Raw genomic sequence first — 27,628 nt, 5'->3', positions numbered from 1 at the left:
GTGTGAATATACTACTAGAGCATGTGCATTTGATTAACATTCATCCTCTTTCTTTCTTCTTTTCTTTTAATTTGATTGTATCACTGTGAAATACACCACAAGACAGGGTAGAAGGGAGGGATACTTTCCCCGTTCGTCTTTCACGTTTGCACTGTTGATTGATTTTTAAATACATATTTATAATTAAATACTAAACCCTCATCTCAAAGTCACTCACTGCTTTCACATGGCGCGATCGACACTTTGCTGCCACCTGGCGGGGTTACAAGTCTTCTCCTGAGATGACAGTTTACAATCTCCATGGTAACGTAGGCCATTGCTACGGACAAAGATGGCTCTTCAGACGATGCAAGACAAGTAGCCCACATAACGTTTAGTTACCGAATTTGGCGAAAAAGATTAAGCTTGTGCTTATTTTTTAGACATAGCAAAATGAGTGTTTCTGTGACTCGAACATTTTACAACAAAAATGAGGGCAAGAAGGGCTACAGACCACAGCGGGTACATGACTATCTCTATGGTGAGTTAACGTAAACCTGTTTACCATGTTATGATTATTTAGCCACAGAAAAAAAACATATCTAAGTTGGCTGATAACATCATAAACAGCTACTTGTAATAACACACACAGTTTAATAATGAACTTGGAGCTGTCATGACAGTATTTGACTCAAAATATACCTTTATGTAGATCCTATTTACACTGTGTCCGGGGAGATGGATCACGCTAGGGTCTCTTTCAAGGCTCAGACGTCAGTGGACAGAGTGGTAAGTTAGCTTTTATCATTAGTTTTCTGTTTTCTTTATCTTTAAGGTATATTATCTGACGTTTATAAGGGAATCTCACCCGTTGGTAACCTCTGACATCCCGTTATTGAGGGCTACCCAAAAGCACTATTTGGAGATAGTAATTAGCAGAACGTTTTGGGTACTGAATCTTGATGAATCAGATGTTTTCCAAACAATACATCCTTTCATTGAATCACATGAATAGCAATAGTCATGCTCACTCTAAAAGTCTGCCAACCAGCAAGGAACAGGCACAAACTTGCCTCGAGGTCTCCACACAGTTTTGTTTGGTGTCCGTACTAATATTCGCAATATGCCCTGTAGTGTTAGAAAAATAATTGACTTACGGTTGGTTTCAAAAGGAGTGCCTTCGGATTCTGCCAACATAGCAATAACAATAAACAATAGCATTTAACCCTCACTCGTGTCGGTGTCAAGGTGGAATGAACGCAACGGTGAAGCAACCCCTACTTATGTCAAATGAGCGGCAATATAATGGACTCGCAGACGTACACCGAGTTAGTCTGTCAGATACACTCCACTATATCGACTGATTTGTTGGTCTGCAGAGATGGTAAGTGTCTCGATGTCAGTGATCTGAACTCAAGTTCAGTGTTATGACCATAACTTACAAACTATCATTTACCATCTATCACCAGTTAAAAACACAGTAAATAGGTTTTTGTTGTCAAAAATGAAAATTCAGTGTTGAATTCATGACGAATAAGCAATACAAATATGTACTTCACAGCCTTCAGTGCTTAGGTGGTTTGTCCCCTTTTTTATATATTTATTTCTGAGTCCTCTAAAATAAATAAATCAAAAGCACCCCATACATCTCATACAAAGTATAAACTTGCATACAAGACTGAACAATTGTCAACTTTTATCTTTCATTTACAGTATGCCATTATTATAGGCCTAAGCCTACATTACACACAGCCATATTATCCGACATTACAGGGCTCAACAGTTTGTGAACACAACATTATGAAGTGAAGGGGTTAGGAAATAAGTAATTGAACCATATACAATGGTGTTATATTTCTAGTCAGTGAAATATATTTAAAAAAAATTGACAGTAGACCTACATGTTTAAAGTGTTTTTCTGAAAATGTTTCTGAACGTGTGCAACTCACCCCCTGAACAACCCACCTCTTTAGCGTAAGGTGCCGGAATTCAGGTCCATGTTCAGCCACTTGCCGCATCATCCCCGTTACACCCTCCGTTTGGAGTCCACGGATCCCGTGCCTGAGTTCATCAATCGCAGGTGGCGTGGTCATGCCGTCCAACGCAGGCAGGCACTACAGCAGCTAGCTGAGTATGTATCTTCCCTGTCATTAACCTATCCCTCTAGGACTCTAAATGGATGTAACAGCAATCATAAGGGTTTCTGTGCGAAATGGCAGTTATAGGTCTACAGATGACAAGGCCAGGCAAGTGTCCACACACACAAAGGCAGTCGAAAATGCTTTACACTGAACGTAGACATGAAGCGTAGTGTGAGCAACACAACATGTTAGCAGACATGACAAGGCCAGGCAGTGTGATAGTGTATAACACCCTTCATAACAAACACTTCATAACCCTTCATACACATGCTTTACACGAAACTAGGAGAATGTTAAGTATGTATGTGTGTTAAGTAATATGACCAAAACAACAATATATGTTAATTCAAGTAAAAAAAAGGATCGATGATTAATTCTTGACAAATGGTCAGATACAGAAAGACTAAAGAGACATAATGTCGTATCATATTTTGTTCTGACTGGTTGTTACTGTCCACTCTGTTTTTGAAGCAGAGCTACATTAACTACAAATGTGAAGAGGCTACCAGTGCGATACATCAATGTAGGGTGATGCTTTGTGATTACCTGCATCAAGAAAGGGTTGGTTGGCCAAAAATTAAGTACTATTCTGATTGTAACTGATGTGGTTTTCGTGTGTGTGTGTGTTTTTTTGCACAAGTGTCATCCCAGGGATCCAGACTGAAGGACCTGACCAGCAGGGCTGCAGTGTGTCTGGTGCAGACCGTTGGAAGTTTTTCAAGCGGTAGGAGGCAAATGGCATGCTCATCAATTCTGGAATGTCATGTCATTTTCATGTAGTTACATTATACATCAATCATGTATGTATGCACACACACATGCACACACGCACACACACACACACACCACTCATACACACACACACACACACACACAAGCAGATAGATGCACAACTCGTAAAAGCACAGACATTTTCTGTAAATACTATTGTCAGATCATCTTCGAAATCCCCTATTCTCTCCAACACAGCAGTGCCCATAACACGCACCATTGTCGTTCCGAATGTTTATGAGCAGGAACATTTATGCTGAGTGCAATGACCACAGGACCAGGGCACCAGTGGTACTAGTGGGGCATTGGAATGGCATTAAACAAGAGACATGTTATTGTTTCCGCTGTGAAATGATGGGGTTATCTGACTAAAATGCTTAACTCCATAAGCGTATTATTTCAGACATGACTGCAGTGCCTGGGAGAGAGAATTGTCTTTTCTCAGGTTGATGTGAATAAGCTGAAATTTGTCTGTTGTGCTTTTGGAGTGGGTGCTTGTTTTTCACTCAGCACTCATTTTTGTCTCCTATCCTCTCCTCTCCTCTCCTTCTTTTAGTCCCCTAATCCCATTCACCCAGCAAGTTCCTGCTGATGTGGTCTTCGCCGTACCCTCGTGAGTTCTTCACAGCATCCCATCATATTTACTGTTGAGCACAGGAGTTAGATTTGATTAAAGCAGCTTGTCTGATTAGGTCTGTGATTGAGATCTAGAAAGTTCCTCTGAGATTTTTGTTTCTCCTCTACAGTACCAAACACGTATAGATATAATCTCACGTGGTTCTGCCAGTCTCCTATTCTTGAGAATCTTAAGTCGATTTTTGAAAGAATATGTAGAGCCATAAAAAAAATGGTGTACAGAACAACGGAGAATTGTTATCGCTAACTAATGTCACTGCTGACCAGTGTCTATTGTTTTGACTGTAACTAAGTGACTGTTATCTACTGCCTTTGCATCCTCCATTTTGACTTTTTGGTCGTTCCTCTCTTCCCATCTTTCTTTCTTTCCCTTCCTCAGCTTAGCTCAGTTCCATCTCGGTGATGGGCAGGCTGAGCGCACCCCGACCCCGTTCCAGCGTACGGTGGCGGTGCAGACCGACTACCGGGATAGCGAGGCACAGACGGACCCCTACACCACTGAGTACGTGCTGAGGCCTGGGACCGCCCCGCCTGAGCTGCTCACACTGGCCACGCTCACCTGGGGTATGAGACTCACACGTGTTCACATACACACACACACACACACACACACACACACATTCACACAAATACATATACATAACAACACACACACACACACATGTGCGCACACACAGACATTACATCTCCCACACACACGGAACACCAACATCACTTCCAATGCCTCTGACCTTTGCGTATAGTATATTGTGTATAGTATAGTATTTATTATATTATTATATATATTATTAAAGTATAGTATTTAAGTATAGTATTTAAAGCATTTATTGAGTCGCTGTTCTGGCTTGACCAGCCAGAACCGCGACTCAATAAATGCTTTAAATACACTGCGTGGCCTTGCATCCTACTCTTCACTTCTAAATCTCATCTAAATGTCATAAGCGGCCTTCCTCCCTCCATCCCTCCACCCCTCCCCCCTAGGTCATGGCCTGCCGGCGGGGCTTGCGGAGGTGGAGATGATCGAGCGGGCCCGGGCCAAGAGGGCCTGGGAGGCCACCCTGCCGTCCGTGAGCGACCTGGGCCAGCTGGACAAGAGGAGGAGGATGATGGAGGAGATGAACAGGAAGGAGTGGGCTTTCAGGGAGAGCGAGATCGAGAAGTGAGTGAGCGAGCTGGACTCAGGGCGCGCCGCGAGCAAAGAGGAATCATAAGCTTGTGTATGTGTGTGTGTGTGTGTGTGTGTGGAGAACTTGTCAGATGAGCTGTATTCAGTGTTCATGCACCCATGTGCGAACACATGTACACAACACACACACACAAGCATGGTTTATATGCCTATACTCATGCTTTTTCTCATATATACATATACACACACGTGTGTCTGGGTGTGTGTCTGTGTGTCTGTGTGTCTGTGTGTGTGTGTGTGTGTGTGTCTGTGTGTGTGTGTCTGTGTGTGTGTGTGTGTGTCTGTGTGTGTGTGTGTGTGTGTGTGTGTGTGTGTGTCTGTGTGTGTGTGTGTGTCTGTGTGAGATCAGGCTACAGGAGGTCCGTTTGACCCTGCTGATGCAGCTCCTGAGGCAGAGAGAGGAGACCCAGCAGGAAGCCACAGTCAGGTGTCTGGACCAGTGCTTCAGCCACCAGCAGCGCACCAAGGAGTCACGCCTCAAATGCATACGCAACAACTTCATCATTTGTGAGAACATACGCACACACACATGCACACACACATGCACACACACAAACACTTGCACGCACACCCAAACACGTGTACACATTCATACATATATACATACACACATGCACACATACGGTACATTCATACCGCACCAATGTATTCAAGAGACTCACCTCAACAGCATACACAACAACTACATTATATGTGAAGAATACACACACACTTGCACGCCCCCACAAACACGTGTACGCATACATAAATATATATACATACATACATCCAATACACACATACATTCATACCGTACCAGGGCACTAAAGAGACTCAACAGCATACGGACCAACTACATTATATGTAAAGGATACACACACACACACACACACACACACACACACACACACACGCACAGAACCAACGCACCAAAGAGACTTGCATCAACCACATACGCAACAACTACATCACCTGTGACGACATAGATGTAGACACACATGCTCACACAAAGGCATGTTTGTCTGTCTTTCTTTTACTCTCTCCGTCTCTCCCCCTTCTCGCAGCTCTGCGGAAGCTGACGGAAAAGCGTAAGAACATCGAGGGGAAGCTTGAGCGACGTGACATCGTGAAGGACTACTCCGACTACGGCTCGCCCACCTACGCCCCGCTGTCCTGCGTGGGCGTCTTCCCCGACCGTGACTCGGAGCGCAACGTGGTGAGGAGCCAGCTCCTGGACACCTTCGAAGGTCAGTTCTCCTCACCTCTCCTCTCCTCTCCTCTCCTCTCCCCTCCCCTCCTCTCCTCTCCTCTCCTCCTCTCCTCACCTCTCCTCATCTCTCCTCCCCTCTCCTCTACTCTCCCCTCCTCTCCTCCGTCACACGCTCACACTGTCACACGAATGAGTCAGAGAATGTGCATTTTCATCCTCATTTTAATAGCAGTTGGTAAGGAGCCCACAAAGCCCAGGAAGTGTGTAATTTAAAGGGTGGATACAGAGGGCAGAGCTCTATAGAGCCGCTCATACTCTCTGCAGCGAGTGTGTACTTTTTGTTCTGAGTGTGTACTTGTCTTTCTGCTGCTGTTCTCCTGCCCTAGTGCCATCACGATAACCAGATTGTGGCAGTTTCTCAACTCACACATATTATTGTAGTGGGGGGCATCTTCATGACATACTTGTTTACCTTGACAGATGGTGTCTGAAATGAATGCCACCTCGTGTCTCTCCTCTCCCGTGGGCGTTATGATTAGATCCTGGTACACGTGATCGCTGTGTGCAAATGTAAAAGGATGCCGAGGGCACGCTTGCTGACTTCACTGTGGGTTCTCTGCGCTGCCGGTGTGCACTGCTTGGCGTTGCCTACACTGGCTGCCTACTCAGTCAGACGAAAGCCACTGCTCTCTTTGTGCCCATAGGCCCCTATGCATCATGTTGAGGCTGTTGAGTTGCCACAGTGTTACTCATAATCAAGCTGTGCACCACAGAGAACTAAAAGCCCACTAAAAGCTCTGGGGCCTGGCAGGAGCACAGAGAGAGAAAGAGAGAATGGAGAGAGAGAGAGCGAGAGAGAGAGAGAGATAAAGAGGGGGTGAGAGAGAGAGAGAAAAGAGGGTGAGAGAGAGAGAGTTTATTTTTTGCCGTATGTCCATGGTGGTGCGTCACTGCAATTTTGTTAGGCTTTGTTGTTTACCATGAGGGGTCTGCCACAGCGGTCTCAAGACTTCTGGGGGGATTATATAGTTTCTGCTGTCCTGTGGTTCCGGTTCTAGAACATCCATCTAGAACATGCTGTTACCTCTGGGTAAATTAGGGCAGCATTTAGAGTGTGTTTATGTCTCAGCACTCCCCATCCAGCAGCCAATGTCAAATGCTAAAACCTCCATATTGCCCCTCTAACAAGAGAAGGCTCCAGCCATTTTCATTGCTGATACATGACTGCATTTTATTGGCTTTGTACATTTATTCCGCACAGTGACTATAAAGTTGAATCTTCCTGTCTGTCTGTCTGTCTGTCTGTCTGTCTGTCTGTCTGTCTGTCTGTCTGTCTGTCTGTCTGTTTTAGGCCTTGTGCAGCTGGAAGCCAACATGCCTTCCTCTGTTCTGGAGCCTCGTATCAAAGCCCCGAAATGCAAAGTGAGCAAGAGCTTCATCAAGCGTGCTGACCGGCGGGAGATGGAGTTGATGAAGACCTATGAGGTACACCCTTCACCTTTCACCCTTCACCTCAGCCTATTTCACCCGTTATCTGTACAAGCAAAGGGCTTCTTAAGCGGACAGCATGTCTATTTAGACAGATAGACAGAGACAGACGAACACACATGGTTTCAACAATGCTTTCAGTTCAGAGTCCCAGTTTAAATGAAGTGTTATTCAGTACCATACACTTGATAAAAGATAAATTGTTAAAATGTACCGAGCCCACTGCTGGAATCGATGCCTTTGCTAAGGCGGAGTGGCCGTGACAGGAATGAATCATACCAGTCCCAGCTCTTCAGCCTTCACTCAAGTGTGGTTGTAGTGTGAAGGAGGTAATTGTCAGACTCGACCCAGAAGCAGCACTAGCGGCAGTGAGAGGAGGCGTGAGGGTGGTTTCTAATGCGAGGGTGAAAGTAGGCCAGCGCTCATTTACTGAGAAAGTACAGTGACATACCTGGCTCTCATGATGAGATCTGTCTCAGAGGTAGGTGTAGGAGGACACCCCGGGGCCATTACGTGTGTGTGTGTGTGTGTGTGGGGGGGGGGGGTTGTAGTGGGGGGTCAACGGCTCGGCTCATTATTGCCCCAGAGTCTGTTAGAAATTAGATCACGCTGTCCTTCAAGCAAGGCTCGTCTCAGGAAAATTTGAAAGAGAAAGACAGGCGAAAAGAAAATGTTTTGTCGTCCTCTGTTGACTTCATGATACAATGAGTATCATAAGTTCATAAGTGTTGGCTCAACGATAGCAGCCTATACATCTACGCTTAATAGTCTGTCTGTTCCTCCTCTCTGCTTTCATTATGATTGTGTGCCTTTTTATGTCACCCTCTCTCTCTCCCCCTCTCTCTTTCTCTCCTCCATCTCTTTCTCTCTCTCTTTCTCTCCCCCTCTCTTTCTCTCTCCCTGTCTCTTTCTCTCTCTCTCTCTCTCTCTCCCCCTCTCTCTCTCTCTTACTCAGACTCTGAAGGAGGAGAAGGAGCGTGTGGAGGAGAAGAAGACTCTGCGTTTCCTCTATAAGACGGAGCGACCTGAGCCCCGAGCCGACAGCCCTGTGGTGGAGGCCCCACCTGAGGTACAGGACCAGCCAGAACCAGCCAATCACATCCTCTCTCAGAGAACTCTCAGCCAATCACATCCTCTTTCAGAGAACTATCAAAGTGTTCATTAGGCCAAAGCATTGACTATACACACACACACACACACACACACACACACACACACACACACACACACACACACAAACACAGAGCCAAACAAACCAAATATCAATGTAATGTCACATCACAAAGATGGTAAGAAATCATGGTGGTGAACGCATTCCAAATGCGCCTCTTAAAACTTGCTACAATCATTTCCCCCAGGTTTAGGTTCACACAATACACACTTATAAGTGATTACAGTTTTTTCCAATCATTTTAGTTCTTGTACCTATACCATGGATACTTTTCCCAAACACTTAACACAGTGGGCTTTACAGACACACACCTCTGCATATCAGTTAACTTTTGGTGCAAAATGCACTACAACAACCACACCACAATCAATTATGCCGTAACTTTAACACATGTTCCCTCTCAGAGTAGAATGACCTAAAAAACATTAACAACTTGAAGCATTGCTAATTGCATCTATAAGATGTTGCTGTGTCCTCCAGTTTAGCATAGATTACTGTAGTGTTGCATTAAAAAAAGAGAAAAAACACACACAGACAAACACTTCTTTGGACTACAGTAATAAAGTTTGTAATATGACAGTAAACTAATAATTCTAAAATGCTGCAATATGTTTCATTACAGCCATATGCTAGAATTGCATGTGTTACTGCACTATATAGGCTTACTACATTACAACAAAAAGGCATTATGCTACGTATTTACTGCAGTATTTCCAATGCAGTAAATTACAAACATCAACACAAGATACAGTCTACCAAAGTACTGTAATACCACTAGAAGTCTGCTTTAGCCCTACAGTAATGCTGATCAATTCTGTCCTCTGCATTTGGTGTCAAACTTTTACATGTTTGAACTTCGCATTTACGGTAACATTCTCCTCTGCATTGCATCTTGGAAATACGTCAATCCAAGCCAAGTATCTGAAGACAGTGTTGATATGTCGGTTTGCCTCTCACAATAGATGTCAAAATTGAGTGTGGCAAATTTACTGTAATTACTGTAAATTGAAGAATTGCATTCTTCAATCACTTTCTTTCACTGATAGCCTATGACTTACATAAGGAGCAGTACTGTAATAGTGGAAACAACTTTTCAGGAACAGTTACATCTATGTTTGCCTTCTATAGACTCTATTACAATTAGAGATAGTGAGAAGTCTGCAAGCCAAAACAAACTAAATAATCTAAATAAACTTTCTGCTAAATTAAGAATACTTTTTCTTTACTCAAGCATATCATTTAATTTGTCTGTCTAAACAAAGCATTTTTCCATCTACAGTGATCTAAATTACTGTAAGTAAGGTTTTGAACTGAAAGTTAACTGTTCTGAACAGAGTATCTAAACATTGGTAAAAAAAATGCTGTAGTTCCACAGTGTTTTGCTGGTAGTGAACATTGAATGGGACAGGTATCCATGAATTTTGGAAGAAGGTGTCATTGCCAGCATTTGTATCTAAGCATAGGGGCAAGTATCCACAGTTTGGTTCACATGGTCTACTGGTGTGCTCCATGTCTTAAGTGTTTTGGGAATGTGAACATGGTATAGGTACAAGAACTAAAATGATTGGAAAAAACTGTAATGTGTGTGTGTCTGCACGTTTATAATGTAATCCCTGCAGGGAGATGAAGAGATGGAGCTGGCAGTCATCTTCTTGCAGAAGTTACTTCGAGGCCGGTCCACTCAGAACCAGGTGTGACCCCGCTCTCCGCCAGAACAAGCAGCCATTTTCACTTCAGACAGCTGTCTGTCACACTGCAGAACATGCAGAACCCGCAGAACGCGTAGAACACGTAGAAACACGCAGAACACGCTCCATGAACTCATGTAATGAAATAGATCATTCAGCTGTCACTGAGGTATTTAGCTGTCACCCTATTTATGTTCTGTCATGTAGGGGCAGCCTCGCGGCGTGCTGGTGTTTTTAAACATGCATCGTTTATGACTAAGCAATTAAAGACAGGTGTAGAGGTCATGGCTTCCTGTAAATATAAATGACAGGTGCAAATGTAACACTGGAGAACTATGCTTTTGGGGGATATAAAGTTAAATCTGGCTGTCGTTCTCTCACACATAAACTGTGTGTGTGTGTGGTGGTGTGGTGTGTGTGTGTGTGTGTGTGTGTGTGTGTGTGTGTGTGTGTGTGTGTGTGTGTGTGTGTGTGTGTGGGTGTGTGGTGTGTGTGGTGTGTGTGTGGGTGTGTGTGTGTGTGTGTGTGTGTGCGTGTGCGTGTGAGTGTGTGTGTTTGCGGGTGGGTGAGTGTTTGTATGTGTGTGTACCACAGATGTTTGAGGGGAAGGAGAAGCGCCTGGAGCTCATCCAGGAGTTGCGCACCACTCACGCACTCCAGCGAGAGGAACAGGAGCTGCTCAAGGATGACAAGAAGCTCACACACACGCTGCAGGCACAGAGGGAGGTCCACTGCAATAAGGTACAGACAGATACACACACACACACACACACCATACAGACTCACATACACACACACCATACACACCTCATATACACATACACGTTTATAAATACTCCAGCTTTCCCTTTCTATCTACACACGTGATGTTGATTGATATAGACCTATACATATGCTATCTCAGGAAAAAAAATCAAGAGAGACCATGAGAGGGAGAGAGAGAGAGAGAGAAGGAGGGAGAGAGAGAGAGAGAGAGAGAGAGAGAGATGACTCATACTGCAGAGACGAACTGAGATTCACTAGTGACGTGAGATTACCCAGCAGGGAGAGAGAGAGAGAGAGATAGCAGATAGGATATGAAACAGAGAGGAAAACAGCGTTGATAAGAGAGGCAGATGCCTTTAACTGCACTTGCTGGTGATCCTGGTGATCAGCCCAGAAAGCAGTCAGTCAGTCACCAAGCTCAGACTTACCTCATCAAACTGGGTCAGACTTGCCTCATCATTACTTTAAGTGCAACTGAGTCAGACTTGCCTCATCATTACTTTAAGTGACTCTGGGTTCCCACACCTCTCATGGCAAGCCCCCCTCTGGCAGTGGGCAACACCCCAGTGCCTGACTGAGACGCTCATATAGCCAATGGCCTGTTCTTAATTACAATTTTATCCAAAAAAGCAGCTAACACAAATCATTTATCAGTTAAACATTTGTTATTTTATTTTACTTGATCAGAGCTCTTGTTTAAAACTCTAATATACTGTGTTATGATGGCCCTGACCAAATGATACAAGTACACTCAAAAAAATAAGTTGTTCAAATTACTTAATATTGTTATGTCAATGATTTCCACATAACTGAGTTGTGTTCAAACTATTTTAATACTATTATTACAGAGGAAATAACTAACTTATGTAAAACCAACAAGACTGTATTAAGTAATTACAATATTATTTGGTCAAGTTAGCCTTAATTGATCAGGCAGTGTTCCTCTAACTAAACAGACCTTCATTACACTGACCTAACTCACTTATGTAATTCTAACTCAACTGGATTTACTAACACCAACTGAACAACTCCTTGTATTTCCAACTTAACTGACTTGAATAAGCAGTACCTAAATGGTTTTCATTGGTATAAAGCCTAGTTATGTCAACAATCGCCGTGAATTTGACTTGTGCATTTCCCCATCCCGGATTGTCCTTCCTCCAGGACCCCAGGGCAGCTTTTAAGCCAAGTGACCAAGTGAAGTGAAGCGTCCATCTTGGTCAGGGATTGATAGGAGAGTGTGCTGTTGGGGTTCTTGTGGACACTGGGAGAACATGCAAACTCCACACAGAGAGAGCTAGAGATACCTAGCCCACCTGAACACTGAAGGTCTGGGGAGGACCTGCCCCCCTAACCAACAGTGGCCCATGCGGGAATCGAACCCATGACCTTCTTGCTGTGAGGCAGCAGTGCAAGGACCTGAGCCACCATGCCATACCTTGGTTCTGTAATATTATTTATTACCAATGGAAACGACAACCATCATGTGATCTCAACGTGATATCATTCAACATATACCAAACTCTGAGTGTGGTAAAGAAAGCATTATTAGTTTTATATAAAATTATTATTTATTTGTAATTGAGCTTTTACATGTATCTTCAAGGACTCAGGCAAATCATCTACATTTAGTTATCAAATATTGAAATGTATTATATGGCAACGACAGTACAAACATTCTGATTGGCTAATGCCTAGTCATGCCACCCGCGTATTGCCCTATTCACCGGTTATTCCGGATCCTTATTGCTCTCTGACGACAAGATCGCTATTTTAATGTATGTCTGTCAGGTAGCATTTTGTTAATTGGCTAGCTCGTTAGCCAGCTAACATGTATTCATATATGCTTGATTTTCGCAAGACAAATACAGTAGGACCAGTAATATAACTCTTAAACCATGCACTAATGTTTCAACATCACAGAATATATATATATATATATATATATATATATATATATATATATATATACAGATTGTGCCATTCACTCAACAGTGTTATGTTGAATTAACTTAGCTGGCTTCTTTTGCTTTAACAAGTTTTCATTTTAAGTTAGACTTACTAAAGTGGACTAGATTTAGAGGTGATTGTGCATTTTAAGTTAGACTTAAGTTAGACTTACTAAAGTGGACTAGATTTTAGAGGTGATTGATCATTTTAAGTTAAACTTACTAAAGTGGACTAGATTTTATAAGTGATTGATCATTTTAAGTTAAACTTACTAAAGTGGACTAGATTTTAGAGGTGATTGATCATTTTAAGTTAAACTTACTAAAGTGGACTACATTTTAGAGGTGATTGTGCCATTCACTCAACAGTGTTATGTTGAATTAACTTAGCTGGCTTCTTTTGCTTTAACAAGTTTTCATTTTAAGTTAGACTTACTAAAGTGGACTAGATTTTAAAACCAAACACAGAAATGTTAATTAAATTGAATATAAGTACATTTATTTGATTAAGCAACTCACAGAGTTCACTTTTTTGAGTGTACATACAGTAGGCCATAAACCCATCCCCAAATAGGTTAGTTACAGGCTTCTATGCTGTAAGAGCACTGCCATACTTAATTTGACCAGTAGTTGACCAGGGTTCTTGCTGTAACCCCCCCATGGACCAACCCCACTGCCTTAACTGCCTAATGCTATCTCCTCTGTACAGCCAGATCTTGGTTTGTAATTTTTTTTTTACGGGGAACCTTAGACCTGGGAAAGACAGTGTAGGGCAATGTAATAAACCAGGGAAGTGGGATTGGTTTCATATAGTCAAAGGTCTGTGTAAGATCCTTCTGAAGGGCTGAGAGTACAATTCAATTATCTGTTAATTTCAGAGGGTGCAGAACTCTAGTACAGCCTCAAGTATGTCATGCTTTCAAAATATATATATGTATGGCTTTTGAAATATATAGCCTGGGCTGATGTATACTGATGAATGTATGCAAAAAAAAAAACAAGAAAACACTTTGGTGATGTATGTGTGAGTAGACTGTATGCTTAAATGTTATTAATTATTGTACATTACAGTCTAAATGAGTGTGAGTAGGAGGACTAACTTCCTTAGTGGCATGATTCCATCCACAGCGAGCCTCCCACCCACACCCAGTTAGCAGAGTATCCATGTTCACATTTACATAGACACTAAGGCATAAGCGCTTTATTAGTGTATTATTATTATTATTATTATTATTATTATTATTATTATTATCATTATTATTATCATTATCATTAATTTATATTGATGAGAGTTGTAATGGTAGAGCATAGTGAAACCAAACACCACTCTCAGATAAACACGCTGCATTGACGGGACTGACCTGTGGTCTTTGTTTACTGCATATGTAAAGGAGAGGTGCTTTTAGAGATCTCTTGCCTTCAATGCGGGTGAATCCTCATGTGAAAGCATGGTCTCTCCTTTAGTGCGCGCCATTGTCAAGAATAGACGTGGTTCCTGACGGAAAACCATCCTATTGACTGAGTCTCTGTGGTATTTGAAAACCTCCGTCACTTGGAGGTCATTCCTTTAACAAGAACATCAATAGACTAGATGTGCGATGACGCAGAACAGGGGGCACCACTCAATAGATTTGCAGTAGACTTTACAAATCTGAGCTGTGGGTGTCAGTGCATTTTGAATTTCTCACTATGAATACGTGGAATGTGGATCTTCTGACCACAGTGGCGCTCTAGTGTGTGTTGCTAGCTGGCAACGGGCGCCTTATGGGTGAAAAATGTCATGGAGAAAAGGAAGTGAAGAGACTATTCATCATTACTTACTGTAACTACTGCTTACATTCATCAGTATTCAGAACTCAACAAAAACAAACGTGTGTTTGCACATCATCTGTCTAATTAGTTCTTTGGTTTGAGGCATAGTTTATAAATGTAATAATGGTTTTGATATTTAGAACTGTTCACTGTTTTTCTAATGTTTTGTAAGTATTTATGAATACTATACTGTACTTAATTTCTACTAATAGTTTAAGATAACAATTATGACAATGATACACCAATATACCAAAACTATATATAAAAATTGTAGAAATGTATTTAACCTTTGACTTTGCCTGTCTTTGTCCCCCAGCTATCCCTGATGGAGGGCTACGAGGCAGGAGTGTCGGGGGCGGCGCTGGTCGACATGCTGGACTTCCTGTCCAAGGAGCTGGTGCGCCTGCAGGAGGAGCGGCGCCTCCACGCCCTCACCCTGCTGGCCGAGCGGAGGAGGCGCATGCGCGAGGCCGAGGAGAGCGGCCGCAGGCAGGTGGAGGAGAGGAGGCGCAGGGAGGACGACCACATCTTCAAACAGGTGGGCAGACGTGGCTGGGGGGGTTCTGTGTGAATGTGTGTGTGTGAATGTGTGTGTGTGTGTGTGTGTGTGTGTGTGTGTGTGTGTGTGTGTGTGTGTGTGTGTGTGTGTGTGTGTGGCTTATGTTGTGTTTGTGGGGGTCACCGGGTCACAAGCACAAAAATGTACTGTCAGAAGGTCTCAGGGTACCTAAAAACTCAGGAAGCAGTTTAAACTGTTTCTTTTCCCTTTTGCTCTTTCTTCCTTTCTTTCACTCTTTCTTCCTTTCACTCTTTCCTTTTATTTTTGTATTCTTCTGCTGGTGTCCTCGTCTAACATTGCTTTTTTGAATGGTGAGATGCTGGTAATCTCTTTGAACAGCTATACACAGTTAATGGAAAGAAGTTACTGAGCGAAGGTCAGTTCCATTTTGTGTGGTATGTATTTTAAAGGCACTGAGGCATAGTCAGCAGTGAATAAACAGATGGGCCAGACTGAATTATGAAGTGGAGGAAAAAAACACCCACACAAATGCACACACACACACACACACACACACACACTCACATGCACACACACACACTCACATGCACACACACACACACACACACAGAGCCACACAAATGCACACACACACACACACACACAAACACATACACACACACACATACACTCACACATACACACACACAGCCACACAAACAAATCAAATATCAATGTAATGTCACATCACAAAGATGGTAAGAAATCATAGTGGTGAACGCATTCCAAATGCACCTCTTAAAACATTGCTACAATCATTTCCCCCAGGCGTAGGTTCACACAATATTTGTTCAGGGGATAACTTGCCAACCTACCTCATTCATTTCGCTTGTTTGTTCTTAGCTAGATACATAATCACGCACTAAGACGTTTCCAAACCTTAGGCTGTTTGCTTCCTATTGTGGGTGTGAGGGTTGTGCAGGCTCCACACCCCCAGCATGACATACTGTCTCCTCAATAAATGTTTTATTAAATATTTAATATGAAAAGAAATAACCTTTGAAGAAATAACCTGTAGAAAGGATATTGGTGTGTGTTTATTTATGTGCCTAAGCCTGCCATGAGCCATAAAATAATGACAAATGCAATAAAATAAAAGATACTGCAGCTTTAGGAGATGTCTGATGGCTTGATCTGAAGGTTTAGGCTCAAATGTCTGCTGTGTCCTTTAAGTAATGAAGCAGAATAATACACACAATCCTTAAAACAACTGTACCAGAGACCTGAAGGTACCGACAGACAGACACACAAGTAATAGTGCCATAAGTAAGGTTTGTAGATTTCAGTTCTCACCTTCAACTGTAACAGTAAAAAAAAACATACTCTACATACGCGGCACTGAAGGAATACACAGTGGATAAGATTACGTCATATATTAGACATTTCATGATGTTTCATACATCAGAGTACTAATAAGTGTTTAAATTTGCCCGTCATCCAGACCACCCTTAACTGACTGTAATCTCAAACGAAGCTGGTTGCTCAGGATTTCTCTGGTATTTCAGATGACTGTGCCTTGTGCTTAATAAGTAACTCATTGATTTCCACACACCCACAAGTATTATGCACATCATCAATCTACACTCTCTAAAGAGGCGAGCCTGGATTCCAGATTCCTTTTAAGTTCCTGACAGTCCTGTTAAGTTCCACACCTGTGTTGTGTGTGACCTCTGTGTGACCCTCTGTGTGACCTCTGTGTGACCTGGCCAGGTAGTGAAGGTGCATCAGGACACGGTGGACCTGTACCTGGAGGACATCATCCTGGGCACCGTGGAGCGGACGGCCGATGCTCAAGCCCGAGAGGAGATCCAGAGGCAGGCCGAGGAGGTCAACAACGTCGCCTACGCCGTGGAAGAGACGTAAGCCCCGTACACAGCTCACGTGCCCAACACCAACGCTCCGCACTCACACAACCAATACTCCACACACACACCCAACACCAACACTCCGCACACAGACCTCACACACACAACCAATACTCCACACACATACACACACACACCCAACACCAACGCTCCGCACTCACACAACCAATACTCCACACACACACCCAACACCAACACTCCGCACACAGACCTCACACACACAACCAATACTCCACACACATACACACACACACCCAACACCAACGCTCTGCACTCACACAACCAATACTCCACACACACACCCAAAACCAACGCTCCACGCACACACCCATACCTCACGTCCCCAACACCAACACTCCACACACACACACACACACCTCACATACCCAACACCATGCTCTTTTTGCTCGCTTCATATTTTACTCACTTCACTCTGCAAAACATTGCACTCTCAAATGCAATTCAAGCCATTTTGAAGTCAGAAGTTAAAGTTTGTGCAGCTCCTGAGGGAAAAACTAACATAGAGTAGATGGTTAAAACTACAAGCTCTAACCAGGCCATTCCCCTGCTGCCTGCACTAGAGATGTCCTTTAACTATACACATACTGGTGACACACAGCAAGAGGCTCAATAGCATGCAGATCAAACATTTAAATCTTTCTTCATTTTTTTTTCTTTCCACTTAATGTAATTAGCATTAACAGTCATTGTGAAAATGCTCTTTGCTTTAGTGCCCTGAGTGACACTGAACTCAAGCTCATCCCACACAGTAAAGCCCCTCGGTTCATCGGAAGCAGTGCACTGTTATTTAAAAGACTCTCCTCCGGGGCAGTTTGGAGTGCTTTCTGTCTGCTCTACTGAATTGGCTGACCTGAAAGGTGAAAAAGTAGAATGCTTCAAGAGAAGCGATTATCTATTCCAGCAACAAAATGTTCAGTTTTATAGGAAAGCCTTTGTCAGTTTAGCAGACCCTGGTCAAATTCCTATTTTAATTATCATTATCAACATGTGGAACATTGGCCAATTAATCGGATGCTGATTAATAAAACATGCCGTTTGTAACTTTCTGTACATTTCTTTAACACACTTGTTTACATTTTGCCTTAACGAAGCTTGTGATGCACACATTTCAACAGCAACTCATTTCGAGAAGATAACTCTCGACAGATAGAGTCTGTGACACCACGGAATGTTCCAGAATGTCAGAATTTGAGACGTAATTACAATACATAATTACTAATAGCTAAGTGAATTTTGTGCCCTGCACATTTTCCACTACATTAAGCATAATCTCAGTACAAGGCACACAGAAAAAAGAACAGGGTAGAGTAGGATACAGAGAGAATAGAGAAAAATACAGAGAGATAAAGCCAGAGAGAGAGAGAGAGAGAGAGAGAATGTTAAAGAAAAGGGGAAAGAAAGAAAGAAAAAAAGGGTTTATGTTGAGTTTTGAATTAGTCAGAGACGGAGAGCAGAAGAAAGACAGAAAGAAATAATCCTAGTTTAAGCATCCTGTGTGAGTCACTGTTGCCCTTTACCATGCTGCCGTATCCCCTGCAGGGGTCGGCACTTATACAGAAGACGCTGGAACTCAATACAATAAAATCCCCTTTGGCCCGCAGCCTTGTTAAACTGGCCGATCAATGGAACCTGACACCTGCAAATTATAATTGCTTAGAGAAAAAAGCCCATTGTGTCCCATTAGTAACTGCAGGCAATGTGGCTTAATTATGACCAATTTACGGTAATTCACTTGCGTCTGTGGCCGGTCTTAAGAGTAGGCTACTTCGCCCACCACCATTTCCCTGCCAGTCATTTGCTGACTGACATCCATTAGATTGTGGTCCTTTTGTGTTTGCATCACAGATCAAGGAAGGAAGTTGGCCATTCCATATAAGCATCTTATCCAGTGTATTTTATTTTATGTCGATACTGACATAATTGAATGATTAGAGGTCACATTGGCATCTGGTATTTTTACAAACAGGTGCCTCACTTTTAGGATCTTTCCAGTCCTGAATCCTTACAGTTTAGACGATTCTGTTGTACATGATTTGTAATGGAGGTATGGACTATGAAGTTAGAATATTCCTTTATGTAATAATGAATAGGTGATGATCTGAAGTCAGTCATTCATATGAAATTTTACAATTGATGCCAGAAACTAAGACGTTAATGACATAACAGCATAGTCCAGTTATTACTACTGTTGGGTCTTTTGTCAGGTGATCAATTTGTTAGTGGTAGTAATGTATCAAGGTCAAGGAAAAACACACACAATTAACAAACCTTTTCAGAGACTACAGGCAGCTACTTACACACAGCAGGTTGTTGCTTTTGTTGGTTGGTTTCCATTAGGCTACATTATTCATCAGCATCCATGTCCATTAGACAGAACAGATTATGACACAGCGGACTAGAAGCACTCTACACAGGCACCATGCTGTTACTTCCTCCTTAATTTGGATCTCTGGGCCACACTCCACACTAATGTTCAGACATCACCGGTAAATATCCTCAGACAAATATAACTGAGAGAGCAAATACATCAGCATAAGAACTAAATGAAAGGTGAGCCTTTTAAAAACACCTTTAATGAAATGCCATGAATTCGCTGAAGATTAGAATCACTCAGCGATTGTACAATTTAATTACGTTAGGCCTCCACACCAGTCCTGTGCTCTTATACAGATTGGATGTAATATCAGAAGGCTTTCAGAGGGAGACTTGCACCGTTAACTGAAATAATATGAAATAGGCCCAGTTGTTTAGATGGCATTGGACCTCTCAATGGCCAGGTGTGCCAGTGTGATCCCAGTGGTGTCTGCTGTGTGCGTCCTTGTGGATGTCTAATCCTGTGTGTATCTGTGGCCTGTGCTCTGGCAGACGTGGTGCTTTGCAGTCCGAGGAGATCGTTGCTGAGCTGGTCTACAGCTTCCTTCTACCTGAGATCCAGAAGGTTTACGTCAGAGACAGAGGTGAGTTGAGGAAGGGGTTGCTAGCGGCAACACTCATGTCGAACAACAAAGTGTTCTATTAACTACACTTAAAGGAGTTCTTTGTGTCTGGAATAGAACTTCATTTTGTATTTATTCTGATAACATTCTGAAGTACACATTACCTTGTACTAGTTACAGTGCATGAAAAGCAATGTACTGTACTGTTATGAGGTAGCTTCTTCTTCTTTTTATTCTTTGTACCTTTTTCTGTGATTAATTCAGCTCAAACCGATTAATGCAGAAACTACAAACTTTGTTGCGTGGGTCTTGTAAAGGACACTTGTGCTATGTATTTTTTCATTTTTCTGAATTTTGTACTTTTTAAAATATTAAAGAAACGCCGAGCCATTCACACTGACGGTGAAGGCTACCACGCAAGGTGCAAAGCTGCACATTGCGATCGCTGATATGGCATTATGGTAGTGGTTGCTAGGATGTTGCTAGGGTAACTGGTGTGGTTGCTGCTGTGTTTTGAACAGTATCATATTTTGGTCACTGTATTATCATTAAGTACTGTGACACCAGCACTGTGTCACTGATTGAACTCGGTTACCTGATTCAGTGGACACCTGAATATGCTTTGGTGGGAGAGCCACATCTGATCTGGAGTGTGTTTTTCCAATAACGACGGTAGCCTTGATGAACCACAGTGGTATAATGCACTGTTGGTTGGTCAAGAGCAGTAGTTCCAACCACCCACCAGAAAAAAAACACCAAATCACTAAACCACGGTTGTTACCACAGAGATTCATGGTTAGATGACAGGTGCGTGAGCGTGTACCAGGCAAGCACCCCACGCATCACCTGTCGCCTACTGTTGCTAATCTGAGCCTGCGCATCTGATACCCGGCGAGCGTGAAGCTCTCTCCCTCTCTGTCTCCCTCTCTGTGTCCCTCTCTCTCTCCCTCTCCCTCTTCCTCTCCCTCTCTGTCTCCCAACTGTCCGATTAATTTGGTATAATTGGTATTGCATGGTTGCAACAAAATATATCAGACCAACATAAACAACTGTAACAAGCAAAATATGTTTAACTGTCTTTATCTACCCTTTTCCCTCCCTTGTCCACTCTACCCCTCCCCCCCCCCTCACACACACACACACACACACACACACACACACACACACACACACACACACACACACACACACACACACACACATTCACCCTTTGCCCTCACAACCTTTCACTGTCTATCTACCTCTCTCTCCCTCCTCCCTCCCTCTCACTTCCTCTCCTTATCTACCCCCCTCTCTCTCTCCTTATCCATCTCCCTCTATCCTCTCTCTCTCTTTATCTATCTCCCTCTATCCCCCCTCTCTCTCTCCTTATCCATCTCCATCTATCCTCTCTCTCTCTCTATCCTTATCTATGTCCCTCTATCCCCTCTCCTCCTCGTTCTCTCCCTAGTGAGGCAGAGTCAGCGCCGGCACCTCCAGGCGGCCCACTCCATCATCTGCAGGGGTACAGAGGGCTCTGCTGCCCCACAGAGGCCCCCGAGACCCCTCTCCCCCTCGGACCGCGCCTCCCGGCAGCTCCTGCAGGACGTGGTTGGCCAGGTCGACCAGGCTATTCTCAGCCCCTCCGTCGCCCGAACCACCACCCAGGCCACCGCAGGATCAGCAGACGTCTCACATGATCCAACAGCCAGCATGTTAGAGGACGGACCTCCGACAAATCCTGAGGAGACTGATGGTCGTGAGGGACAGCAGGAAGCCGAGGGCCAGGAACCATGATGATCTCCTGGTGGCTAAACATTGAATTCTTTAAGAGTGACATTAAAAATGACGTGAACATGTTCTTTTGTGAAAGAAAGCTCTCGGATGTTGACAAAGTAAATTACGGTAGTTTTTGACATGCGTGAGGTAGTAATCGGTGGTGACATTAAAATGGTCTAACTGTTTAATGTCTGGTTAATTTGGTTAATTTGCACTGCTGAAACATCCTAACTCCACAAGTCTTACAGGGACAGACCTACTAAGCAGAGTTCACCTAGGGAAATTTGGCTTGAATATGTTCAAGAGCAATTAAAGAGCTCTGGGATTTTGATGTACAGTATCTGAACTATTCCAATGGTTCATGAAGGCAGAGCTCCTCCCGCAAGTGAACACTTGAGGATGTGGGATGCACACACTGAGGGTCAGATGTACTACTAACATGTTAGCACCCGTTTTAGGTGTCATTTCGTCGCAACATGCGCCTAAAACATGTCATGGTTTAATGCTGCACGTGTGTCGACACTAGAACGCGGTACCTTCCTGTTATAAACGATACGATTTTGCAGATTTTTAGTATCGATACTTCATTAAAATAACGCCCAATCAGAGCACACTCACTGTTCCACTCCCTGTCAGGCTGCCTGCAAGCATTGACTGCGTGGGCGGGGCTGCAAGCTCTCACACAGAACGTAGCCCAATTCATTGTCAAAATTAAACTGTATAGAGAAAACGCTATACATGTGTAATAACCTACAATTTCACTAATGTGGCCTATATGATCATCAGATCAGAATTCACACAAAAGTGCACCAAATGAAACACAGTTGATGCAATAGACTACATGCTGGTGGAGCCTGAGGGTGGATCTTGAGCTAATTCTTTTTGTTTTTAGTTGAAGTAACACTATGCAACAATTTGACAATTTTTGAGATATGGTTTTTTAGGCAACTAGTTTAGGTACCATCCTCAAATTCATTTTGATAGTATATGGTCATGTGAAGGACAGATAAACACCTGTGTCTTCCCTACTAGCCATCCAGGATATGCCCTATGTAGTTCTGTGTGACAGGCTGGTACACCCTTCAAATATGGAAGACAAACTTTCACACGCATGACATTGCCAGTTAAACTGCCAAAAGTCAAAGTCAAAGTGTTTATTGTCACATGCACCAAATAGCTTAGCGTCATCAGAGCAGTGACATTCTTGTGACCTGGCAGGCAACATCTACGCAGTAGACGGGCATACAAGATAGAAAATTACATATAACACATAACATAGTAACAACAATTTAAATTTAAGTTTACAGGGTGAAGGAGTGAGGAATATTAAATTAAATAATATGCATATATAATTTATGTAGTAAGTCAGTAAGTAGTAAGTGTAGTTGTATAAGTGGGGGAGCAGAATGTACATGGTGATGACAACTGTTCAGTGGGTCAGTGTTGCTGGTTCAGAAGCCTTACGGCCTGGGGGAAAAAGCTGTTTGTGAGTCTGGTAGTCCGTGCTCGGATGCTCTGGTAACGTCTACCAGACGGCAGCAGTGTGAGAATTCCATAGCCTGGGTGGCTGTGGTCCTTTATGATGTTCCGTGCTTTTCTCAGGCATCTTGTGTTGTAGATGCCGTGCACGGAATGGAGATGGCAGCCGATGATACGCTCCGCTGTGTTCACCACCCTCTGCAGGGCCTTGCGATCAGCAGCAGAGCAGCTACCATATCAGGCAGTAATGCAGCCTGAGACGATGCTCTCAATGGTGCATCTGTAAAAGTTTGTGAGTGTTTTTGCAGACAAGCCAAACTTCTTGAGTCTCCTCAGGAAGTATAGGCGCTTTTGGGCAGTTTTGACCGCAGAGTCCGCTTGCCTGGACCAGGTAAGGTCATCCTTGATGAACACACCGAGGAATTTGAAGTCGGAGACTCTCTCCACTACAGCTCCGTCGATGTGTATGGGGTCGTGACCCCCCCTCTGCAGCTTCCTGAAGTCCACGATCATCTCCTTAGTCTTGCAGACGTTGAGAGACATGTTGTTATCTTGGCACCATGTTACCAAGCCCCTTACCTCATCTCTAAGCGGTCTCATCGTTGTTAGAGATGAGACCCAGGATGGTAGTGTCATCCGCAAACTTAAGGATGATGTTGGAACTGTGTGTTGCCACTACAACAGTGTCAGGTGGGCTGTTGGTGGTGTTGGCAAGGTTTTTGCATGCCTTTTAGGTGGTTAGCTTACTAGGGCAAGAGTTAACCATCAAGCATACCCCTCCACCCCTACTTTTACCCGACTCTGAGGTTCTGTCCTGCCGTAGATGGAAAAACCGGCAGGAGTGAAAAAAGCTATTGTTAAAGACACCAGTTAGTGTGTTGGCAGGCTTCTATCAGTGTCAGGTGGGCTGTTGGTGGTGTTTGCAAGGTTTTTGCATGCCTTTTAGGTGGTGTAGGTGAAATTGGTACCAGCCTCACATGGGAGTACCAGATTATGTAGGTAACTTACCCTGTGAGCAGGAGCCGGGTGAATGTGGGTGCAATTGTGTGTAAATTGTGATACCGTCTGTGCGAGGGCCACCAAGACACACTGGTGCTGTCCTTGCAACAGCAACAATATGTTGGTTGTCTCACCCGATTGGACAGGCATCAATCATTCAACACAAAGGCAGATCAATTAAGTTGAACACCTAGGGGGCGCCACACAAAGTGTAGTGTCCTCCACGGTGGTCAAAGTAAAGATAATCCACAAATCAGTCTCGTTAAATATATCAGTCTCATAAAATATATTATACTATCAATTTGGAACTCTGATTAATAATTAAATTAATAACTACAACCAAAGTTACCTCATTAATAGTATGGTCATTGGAGTTCTGAATAGAAGAGGTTGGCAACGTCCATTCTTGTGCAACATTAAATAAACCAGCGTATATAATCAAAGTATTTATTTACACAATGATGAGAAAATAACACACAATATGTAATCTAGCTAAAGGTAACTAACTAATGAATTCAAGGAGTGTGGGGATGTGTGTGTGAGCTTGTGAGCTCGGGGTTGCACTGTTAGGAGCGTGCCAGAAAGAATGTGTGTGTTCTTTTGTTTGATCACCGCAGTTCCGCGTGCATGTGTGAGCACGTACGCGAACATACATGTGATGTGGAAAAGGACGAGCCTATATGCAGCGCGAAGTGTGGCTATGTGAAGGCCAATGTATATGTAATCGTGCGTGATTAAGATGCCATGTTAGAAGAGGGAAATGGTTAGTGATGCATGCAAGACCCAGTGTGTCTTGTCAGTGTGGCACGGTGGCTCAAGTGCTTGCACTGCCGCCTCACAGCAAGAAGGTCATGGGTTCGATTCCCACATGGGGCGCTGTTGGCTCTGGGGGGCAGGTCCTCCCCAGACCTTCAGTGCTCAGGTGGGCTATCTCCTGGGCCTTTCTGTGTGGAGTTTGCATGTTCTCCCCGTGTTTTCACAAGGGGTTTCCTCCACTAAGAACCCCAACAGAAAAACATGCAAAAAAAGGACAGAACACTCCTGTCCGTCCCTGACCGAGACGGACGGTTCAATTGGTCCCCGGGCGCTGAGAAGCTGCCCACTGCTCCTGGAGGATCCTGGAGGAGCGACGATCCGGGATGGGTTAAAGGCAGAAGTTGAATTCACGGCGACCTCAGGCCTGCGTGTGTGTCCTGTGTCGCCTACATATATATATAACACGTGTGTGTTGCAGTGAGTCGTTTGTGCAATAAAAAACTGACAGCAGTCAGCCTTGTTTGTTTGTTGTTTTGTTTGTCTGAGAAGCAATCCTAACGATAACCCTTAGATGGTGTAGCGAAGCCAACTACCAACTAGCAATGGAAATATCTAAACAGTTACGTTCAGTAAACAAAACATATGAAACACATGAACCATGGCATGTAAACAGTCTTATGCTTAGCCAGGTTGTAAATAGCTAGGATAGCTAAATGCCCAGTTAATGTCAGAGTTTACCAGTCCTTTGGGAAAAGTGTTGTGCTGGTCCGACGTAGATGAGGCAGAGAAGAGATGATGCTGTCCGTGGATGGAGAAAGTTGTCCTTGCTGCGATGTCTTTGTGTCTCTGCAGTTGAGGTCGGAGGATGTGATCGTTCGTTCCGTTGCAGTTTATGCGCGAATCTGTTGCTGTTACCTTTGTAATTTAGCTAGCAGGTCTAATGTTAGCTGGTTTCGCTAAACTTACTTCGTCTCACTTAGCAGTTCGTTGACTGAGAGATCTTAGGCGTGTGTCGGCCGTAAGAAGTGAGAGTGGTCTCTTTGTTTTGCGGGAGAACAAAGAGAGTTGTTCTTCACCGGTTGACGGTGTGCTCACGCCTTGCTGGAGGTGAGGAGAGGTCAAGACGCTTGCTCCTCGGTCGATGCCCAGAGGGAGAGATGAAGAGAGAGCGAACATCTGGAAAAGACGTTGTTTTTGTTCAAGCTAAAGGGGGCGTGGTTAACATTGCGTCAGGTTACACTTTTATGATAGGTAAAGTTGTAAGTAGGTTCCGGGTGAAACCCTACGCAAGTTACTGATTGAAGTCAACACAATGGACGAATTCCAGGTGTACCTACAGTGGTTAGCTTACTAGTTTTGGAACAGAACTCCTATTGCTGCTTTAAGGAAAAATTATTATTGCATGAATTAAGATCAAATCTGAAGTGAGAATATCAGACTTAATATACAAGTAAATTAAGCATTGTTTATCCACCCACTCCCACATACAGTCAAACAGATGCCAGCAGAGTCAGCAGCAACACAGAGACAGAGTTCCCTTCCAGCCTTGTTTGAAAGCCAGCGGAAATATGAGAGGCTCAAACGATGCAAAGAGGTTAAACAGAGCAGTGGCTGAGTTAATCTGTTCTAATCAGGTGCCAATATACACAGTCGAAAAAACTGCATGCGTTGGACAGGAAATACGATATGCCTGGGAGAAATTATTCCATGAACAATGAAATTCCAAAGATGTACAATGAGACCAATCAGGTTATTGAGGCTCAACTTCAATGTCAGCCTTGTTTTGCTATCACCACTGACCTCTGGACAAACAGGGCAGTTGATGCACACATGGCACTCACAATCCAGTACGTAACAGAAACCTGGGAAATGCAGTCCTGGTGTTTAGGATGTACTCCTGTACTCCTGTATTCAGACCATACTGCAGATTCTACAATAGCCGTGTATAATCAATGTCACCATGTAGTTTTCATCTTGCTGCAGGCTAATATTAATGCCATTTGTTAAGTGTTCAAAAGGTGGGCAGGAACAAGCTGAGAAAAAAAGGGAACCATAAAGATGTTTTATTTATTACTATTATAGATAAATATGCCAGTATCGTATCTATTTGTGGTATCTTATCGTATTTGTGGTATCGTATCGTAAGTATCGGGTATCATGATATTTATGGCAGGTATTGTATCGAAGTCATAATTTTGGTATCATGACAACACTAGGTTCGTGCTTACAGACCGCACATGGCTAAAACACCCACCTACTGAAGATGCACTTTTCTGACTGCATATTATGGAAGGGTTGTGGGAAAAGTAGGAATTTGGGGCAAAATTATGGGAGAATGCAAGGGGAAGGAGCCTATACACTTTCTCTTATATATCAGACCTCCGAACTTTTTGCTATATTCTAAGGACCCGTATAATAAAAAGCTATAGTTCATGTCTTTAGTTCTTTGGTTTCATGTCTGTGGTTGCACTAAGCAGGAC

At 43.4% G+C, this 27,628-nt stretch overlaps 1 protein-coding gene across 1 annotated transcript; it reads left to right on the top strand.

Moving 5' to 3' along the window:
• On the top strand, positions 1-22,099 carry cfap91 (cilia and flagella associated protein 91). The gene is made up of 17 exons (XM_031582665.2): positions 1-520; positions 692-768; positions 1,953-2,110; positions 2,761-2,844; positions 3,448-3,504; positions 3,907-4,091; positions 4,509-4,686; positions 5,063-5,220; positions 5,757-5,939; positions 7,254-7,387; positions 8,346-8,459; positions 10,181-10,252; positions 10,844-10,990; positions 15,092-15,313; positions 17,045-17,193; positions 20,086-20,177; positions 21,607-22,099. The coding sequence occupies exons 1-17, from the start codon at positions 433-435 to the stop codon at positions 21,930-21,932; spliced, it is 2,424 nt and encodes an 807-aa protein (XP_031438525.2). The 5' UTR covers positions 1-432; the 3' UTR covers positions 21,933-22,099.
• Positions 22,100-27,628: the final 5,529 nt, after the last annotated feature.

This window comes from Clupea harengus, chromosome 2 (assembly GCF_900700415.2).
Source record: "Clupea harengus chromosome 2, Ch_v2.0.2, whole genome shotgun sequence".
NCBI classification, from domain to species: domain Eukaryota; kingdom Metazoa; phylum Chordata; class Actinopteri; order Clupeiformes; family Clupeidae; genus Clupea; species Clupea harengus.
Note: the sequence above shows the minus strand (reverse complement) of the source record. Positions and strands in the feature narration are given on the sequence as shown.